This window comes from Littorina saxatilis, linkage group LG10 (assembly GCF_037325665.1).
Source record: "Littorina saxatilis isolate snail1 linkage group LG10, US_GU_Lsax_2.0, whole genome shotgun sequence".
Classification (NCBI taxonomy): domain Eukaryota; kingdom Metazoa; phylum Mollusca; class Gastropoda; order Littorinimorpha; family Littorinidae; genus Littorina; species Littorina saxatilis.
The window spans coordinates 45,205,796-45,213,295 of NC_090254.1; the positions used below are offsets into that span (position 1 = coordinate 45,205,796).

At 39.1% G+C, this 7,500-nt stretch overlaps 1 protein-coding gene and 2 long non-coding RNA genes across 6 annotated transcripts in view; 1 reads left to right on the forward strand and 2 right to left on the reverse strand.

The window, feature by feature from the left end:
• LOC138978934 (uncharacterized) overlaps nucleotides 1–1,264 on the reverse strand; it is a 45,571-nt gene extending 44,307 nt beyond the window's left edge. For 3 of the 4 annotated variants that reach the window (XM_070351751.1, XM_070351749.1, XM_070351752.1), the window contains exon 1: nucleotides 458–1,264. In XM_070351751.1, coding sequence (XP_070207852.1) covers nucleotides 458–674 — 217 coding nt within the window. In that variant the 5' untranslated portion in view covers nucleotides 675–1,264. The remainder of the gene's footprint in view (nucleotides 1–457) is intronic. The other variant, XM_070351750.1, reaches the window with a different exon arrangement.
• A 3,084-nt stretch (nucleotides 1,265–4,348) lies between these two features.
• Nucleotides 4,349–6,694, reverse strand: LOC138978935 (uncharacterized). Its single transcript, XR_011459853.1, has 3 exons — nucleotides 6,555–6,694; nucleotides 5,882–5,974; nucleotides 4,349–5,191 (listed from the first exon to the last, which is right to left on the reverse strand). It is a non-coding gene; the product is annotated as an uncharacterized lncRNA (long non-coding RNA).
• Nucleotides 6,695–6,752: 58 nt separating this feature from the next.
• Nucleotides 6,753–7,500, forward strand: part of LOC138978936 (uncharacterized) — a 6,873-nt gene continuing 6,125 nt past the window's right edge. Inside the window, exon 1 of the long non-coding RNA XR_011459854.1 lies at nucleotides 6,753–6,991. This is a non-coding gene — a long non-coding RNA (uncharacterized lncRNA). The remainder of the gene's footprint in view (nucleotides 6,992–7,500) is intronic.

Below are 7,500 nucleotides of genomic sequence, written 5' to 3' on the forward strand. Positions count from 1 at the left end.
ACATAGAAAGTCAGCTGTACTTACCTTTTCAGCGAAAATTGTGAAAACTACGACAGAGTTGATACACCCATGCTCTTCTTTTTACATTTAGTCAAGTTTTGTTGTTGTTGACGAGGGCACACGAAACGGCATTCCTGTTTATTTGTTTTCACAAATGGACATCTGTCATAATGGTAAATGTATATATAAAAAACAAAATCAAACTCAAACGGTAAGTTAATGTTATATCACTAAAAAAATTTGGGTTTCGACTGCCGAATTTTGGAACGTTAGAAGTCTGGGTTTTTTGGGGATTAAAACAAATATCAATTGATGATCATACATTACATGACTCACTCACCTCTTGCGGTCTTGCACCTATTCTAAGAATGAAATCAAAACAAAATCGAATACATAAAAATGTAATTAAAAAAATCACAAAATCAATTCATGATTATCAACGAAACGACTGACTCACCTATGACGGTCTGGTTGCTACGGTAACCATTGAGAAACCCCGTTCTGATGTCCATCTGGAAGATCTCCATCTTGGGAGCCTGGGGGTAGGGCGGGGTGTGGCAAAACGGATGTTGCGGTTTGTTGGTCATTGTCTTGGTGGGGGGTGGCGGCGCCTGGGTTCGAACCCCAATCACAGAAAGAAGCAGAAGGGTAAGTGCTAGAAACCACTGAGCCATCTTGGCGATGGTGACACAACCACCTTGTAGATAATGATGTAGGCACTCTTCGATTCTGGACTAAACAACTGCCTTGAAGATAATGGTTAAGGCACTACCCGAGTCTTAGCTACACAACTGCCTTGAAGACAATATCAAAGACACTGTTCGATTCTCACATATACAACTACCTTGAACAAACAATGAGAAGCGCGCTGTTTTGATCGTTTGGAGAGCGGCGCAAGTGAGCAGGTGAAAGCCGAAATCCTCGTTGGTACACAACTCACAATCACTCTCCCGTTATATCCCCCCGGAAAGGTAGATCCAAGTCGAGGCGCACTTAGCGAGGTAGTAACCTTCAGTTCCAGCAATTTTACAAATTTTAAACGGCAAGACCTAGCCCTACTGACCCTTCATAGAACTAGTTCGAGTTCGTTACGATGTAAGCCAGATCGAAAAAAACATAATTATCGTCCCATTGGCGTTGGAAGATTTCTCTTGTTAGCTCTTACTAAGAGAGGTATCTTTCGCATTCTTTCCGGTTGTGGCCAAGGTTGCCAGGAAGAGAAACGCTCGGATAACCCCGTCAGGGGGCGCTCTTGGCAGTCCGCGCACGCGCAGAGCGGCGTGTCACTTTATGACAAATGGCGGGCAGGTGTAACACGAGAAAATTACTCCCACGAGATTTTTTACTCCGGAGTAAAAATTTCGTACGAAAATGTTACTCCCTTTACGAAAATAACACTCCCCCCTTACACGAGAAAATTACTCCCCACGACAGGAGAGTTCCGAGTAAACATTTCGTACACAAATGTTACTCCCCAGACGAATAAAAAACGAATAAATTACTTCACCCTAACACGAGCAATTTAACTTCCCATGTCAGGTGTACGAAATTTATACTCCCTTGTCCCCTGTTAGTCTTGGTTGTGGAAGGGGTGGAGGGAGGGTAGCGCGACATTCGTTTGCGCGAGATCACATATTGGCATTATCCCTTCGCCCGCATTCCATTTTCGCGTACGAGATTTTTACTGGAAGTAAAAAAAAATGGGGAGTAAAAATTTCGTGGAGGGAGTAATTTGTTCGTGCCTTGGGGAGTTCTTTTCTCGTACGAAAAGTGTACTCGGAGTAAGAATTTCGTACGAAATGTTTACTCCGGAGTAAATTTTTCGTGGAGTAAAAATTTCGTGTTACACCGGCGTCTGACAAATGACGACGAGGACGCGAGGACAACGTGGCAGTGAGGTTTGTGAAGGAGTGGTAACCAGGGGAAGACAACAAAACCTCCCTTTATTCTCATGGCAACACTTCTGCCACAGTGTCACACGATTTAGGGATCCGGATGGGCAATACATTTGGAACGCAGTAGCCACTTGTGCGTCTGAATATAGCATACGTTTACACACACACACACACACACACACACACACACACACACACACACACACACACACACATGTAACTTTCTTATACCAAATTGTGATTACATACAACAATGAGACAATGAGACGCTCTTTAAAATTATGTTTACGGAGAACACGCAGGGAGATAATCTATCCCGACGAGTGATCTTGGTTGCAAAGCTAGCTCCCCTGTTTTAGCCCATTGTCTCCTAAAAAAAAAATTAACACACTTGCTTTCATGTGAATCTTTAATTTAAGAGGAAATATGTCACACAACTAATTTTCTTAGTCAGTGTACTGCCTATGTAGTTTGAAGTGTGTGTGTGTGTGTGTGTGTGTGTGTGTGTGTGTGTGTGTGTGTGTGTGTGTGTGTGTGTGTGTGTGTGTGTGTGCCGCACTCACGCCCGTGACACGCACGCACACACACAAACTGACATTCGCTTACAAACACACACACACACACACACACACACACACACACCCATATACCCCCACATCCTCCCACACACACACACACATCCCCCATACACACATACTGCGTAAACTCACACACACACACACACACACACACACACGTACACACACACACACACACACACACATACTGCGTAAACTCACACACACACACACACATACTGCGTAAACTCACACACACACACACACACACACACACACACACACACACACACACACACACGCATACACACACATACATACACACACACTCGCGCATACACACACCCCTGATAGCATGCTAACGTTAATTTAACGTTAATTTAACGTTTGCATGGTTAGATTTTGGTTTACGGTTAGCATTAAACGTTAAATTAACGTTAAATTAACGTTAGCAGAAAAACGGTTCTAAAGCAAACGTTAAATTAACGTTAAATTAACGTTAGCAAGCAAACCGTTTTCATGGCAAACCTTTTTTAAACGTTAATTTAACGTTTGCCTGAAAACCAATATAAAACGGTTTGCATTGAAACGTTAAAATAACGTTAAATAAACGTTTACACATAACCGTTCAATATCAAACCATTTTTAAACGTTAATTTAACGTTTGCCTGAAAACCAATATAAAACGGTTTGCATTGAAACGTTAAAATAACGTTAAATAAACGTTTACACATAACCGTTCAATATCAAACCATTTTTAAACGTTAATTTAACGTTTGCCTGAAAACCAATATAAAACGGTTTGCATTGAAACGTTAAAATAACGTTAAATTAACGTTGGCACATAACCGTTCAAAATCAAACCAATTTCAAACGTTAATTTAACGTTTGCCCGAAAACACAAAAAAAACGGTTTGCACTGAAACGTTAAAAAAACGTTAAATAAACGTTGACACATAACCGTTCAAAATCAAAGCAAAAGCAAAAAAAACAACAAAAAAAAAAATGTTGTTATTGTTGTGGTGGTAACATTGACAATAACAAGCAACACAAAAAAAATTTGAAAAAAAAAAAATTTGAAAAAAAAAAAAAAAAAAAAAAAATTTGACATATTATATCAAAAACAAACGTTTCAAAAAAATGTATTTGTAAAAAAAAATAATAAAAAAAACTACCATAATGTAACGTTAAATTAACGTTAGTTTTATGTTTTATGGCTAACGTTTATTTCATGTTTTATGGCTAACCTTAAATTAACGTTAGATTTAGGTTATTTTGCTCATCAAGATAAACGTTAAATTAACGTTAACATTTAACGTTAATTCAACCAAAATAAAACCATAATATAACGTTAAATTAACGTTAATTTAACGTTTACCGCTAATATCAATTTGACCAAAATAAAAGTATAATACAATGGCTGTTTGAACGTATTTTTCACGTTGAGTGCAAACATTAAAAAGAACCCCCCAAAAAACATAATCAAACAAATCATAAGGAAAATAATTTTATTTAATTTTTTATTTTGCTTTTTAAATTTTTTTTCTTATTTGAAGATGCATTTCCCATAGTCTTTTCTGTCTGCTGTTGTTGTAGTGTTATATATGTAGCTAAAACCATGTTAAAAAAAGACAAGCAAACACCAACATGTAAAGTCAAATCAAATTTTGAAAAAGGTTTTTGGTGAGAACGGTTAACTTTGCAGCTAACGCTATATGATCTTGTTGTATTACTTAATCCGGAGAGCATGCAGGCTGTTGATTTTTTTTTATTTTTTATCTCTGTCTCATTGCAAGAATGGTACTGGCCAGGTCTCATATTTTGAGCCAAACAGTGTACGTACATGCTAACATAAAACAAAACAAAATACAAATAAATAAACCCAGTAGAAACATGTTTTGATAATATGTTCTAAACATTTATTCATCATTCCCTGATATTTCCACAATGTAAAAAAAAAAACCAATGATACAAATTTCAAAAGTTGAATCAGTTTTAAAGTTTCTAGAAGTGAGTTTGGATATACCACACTTTTAGGTTCTGTACCTAGAAATTTACCAATTCTATTCCATCTTTTGGGTTTAAAAAAGTCTTTGCAGATATATATTATACATCCGACTTGATGCCAGAAGAGACAAGGAAATATGAGGTTATTTGCAACACCACCAGCAGAGGAAGAAGTCGCTCACTTTGCAGCAGCAGATAAAAAGAATTGTTGAATTTGAAGCAGGAGCAGACACAGAAGTTGTTGAATGTGTAGTATCTGCAGCAGACAAAGAAGTTGTTAAATTTACAGCAGACGATATATTTGTTAAATTTGCAGCAGCACACAAAGAAGTCATTCACTTTGCAGCAGCTCCAGACAACAAGAATTGTTGAGTTTTAAGCAGGAGCAGATACAGAAGTTGTTAAGTTTGCAGCAGGAGCAGCGGCAGACAAAAAAAGTTGTTGAATTTGCAGCAGACGATATACTTGTTAAATCTGCAGCAGCAAACAAAGAAGTCATTCACTTTGCAGCAGCTCCAGACAACAAGAATTGTTGAATTTTAAACAGAAGCAGACACAGAAGTTGTTAAGTTTGCAGCACCAACAGACAAAGAAGTTGTTGAATTTGCAGCAGACAATATATTTGTAAAATCTGCAGCAGTAGCCATGGAAAAAGTTGTTGATACAACCAGTGCAGACGATGACATGTCTGCAATAGGCGACTTTGAAGATCTGCTCCACATGCTATGACACCTGCAAAGACAAAGAATGCAACAATATTAAAACAAAGAATTCAGTGTTATTTCAGAACTTCAGTGTAAACACTATAATTACAGTATGTCTTCTTTGTTGGTGTTCTTTGCTGAACATAGAACTGAAGGTAAATAAGGTTTAAATTGTCTTTGCATTATGCCAATATTGTTGAATTTACTTCTGTGAATTTGCTAACTTTGATAGCATCATTCTGTGTTTGAATGAAATGCTCTATGTCAATGCTGCCTGGCACGGATAACATTAACAGCCCTACCAACCCGTCCACCCACACCCCCACCCCACCCCCACACACACACTCACACAGAACACCTTCCAACAAAATTTTCCCCAGACTAAGACAATAGAATGTCAGTTGGACCTTGACTAAAAATATGCATAGGTAAAGATGTCCCAGCTACAACAAATTGTTCTGTCAGAAGACCTCCTACATCCCGAAATGATGTGATGGCCAACCAGCCAAGGATTAGAACAATGCGTCATATAATATCAGCATGTATCAATGACCCTAGGCTGAGGCCTGACAATAATACTGCCTTCTCTCAAATTATATGATTTTTTGTTATAAATATAATAATATGACTGCTGGAACATTCATCTTAGCGTTAAACAAGGATTTTACCTGCAAACACACACACACACACACATACACACACAGTGACACACACTTACTTGGCCTCAACAGCCAGAATGTCGGGGTTGTACCTTGTAGTTTACATCCCTGTGAATGCTTTCTGTTCCATCCTCATGGTAATTCCTCCCACCCTGCAATGAAAATTGAAAGCATTGATGTGTGAATTGCATTAATTACAATAGCCTAAACACACTCAAATCTTTACTTGTTAATGAAGACAGAGAGATAGAGAGTGGGAATAAGGGGGGGGGGGGGGGGGGGGGGGAGAGCAGTTGTCAATCAAACCTTGTTTTAAAAATTTAAGTGTCTTTGAATAGATCATTTTCGAAAATAACTCCCCATGCCTCTCCTGAGATCTCTTCTTTACTGTACAGTTATGCATTTGACCTGAAGCTGTAAGATTGAACAGTAAGTGCCCTGCGTGCACATGTGTGGAAAGTATCAGATTGAGAGAGAAAGTCTCAGATTGAGAGAGAGAGAGAGAGAGAGAGAGAGAGAGAGAGAGAGAGAGTAACAGACAGACAAAGACAGAGAGAGAGACTGAAACTGAGAAAGAGACAGAAGGCAGGAAAGAAAGAGAGAGAAATCCACCTTTCCAATCGTTATGCATGATATTGCTTTGATATTTGTGACTCGTATGAAAAATAAGTCAACAATCACAATGCCAACGGATCGTGAACTATGATTTACAACAGTACAGTTCAACATTACCTGAATTTCTTCCTGCTGAAAGTTCCATTTGCCATTCGCCTCAGCGTCACAAGATCTGTATTAGTCCTGATATATGCTGAAGTGTAGCATGTTATCTTATACATGTATCAGCAGTCACACTGGCTTTGAAGTTGCTGGCGTTTTAAAAACTGTTACAGAAACTTTTTTTAATTTCGATTCCACTGTGAAAGGTTGAGACTGAGAGTACTGTCCCTTGGCGATCAAGGGAGGTCACTCAGAATTTTCGTTCCTAGTTATCGAACTTGGACGTAACGGCAAGTTGTCAACAAATGCGTTGGGAAGATGGAAAAACTGGCAGTTGCAAGAGCACTATGTGATACACCAACAGAAACGAACCAGACTGGACAGTCCAATACTAAGACCGAAGGCGCAAGACATAATTACTGGACTGGTTTCAAGAGTTTTACAAACTTTGAGTGAGTATCTTGCCTTAGTGAACTTGGAAGATATAGATTTGCTAATTGACTTATTGAGACTTCAAGATGTATATTTTTTTCTCTCTTGGAATACATGAGACTAAAAAGTGTGTTTGTTTCTTATGTGTGTGTGTGTGTGTGTGTGTGTGTGTGTGTGTGTGTGTGTGTGTGTGTGTGTGTGTGTCTTGTCTTTCCATTACTGCCCACAATCAACAGTAGTGATTATTTCGGCACTTGATGGGATGTTGCGCAAGTCCAATAAAGTAGCGTTTCCAGCATCCAAAGTCCATTAAAATTCACAGGTTGGGGAGTATGGGGGGGAGGGGACATGAGTCACAGTGGCTGCTGGTTTAGTGCGAGGCGCGCGACACAAAGGTGTCGACAGTGCGGGCCTCGACGACAGCTGCTGGTAGAGAGTTCCAGTCCTTCACTGTGCTGGGTAGAAAAGCGGCACTCCGATACTGAGTGCGGCAGGTGATGAGGCCGAACTGCTGGCAATGGCCTCTTCG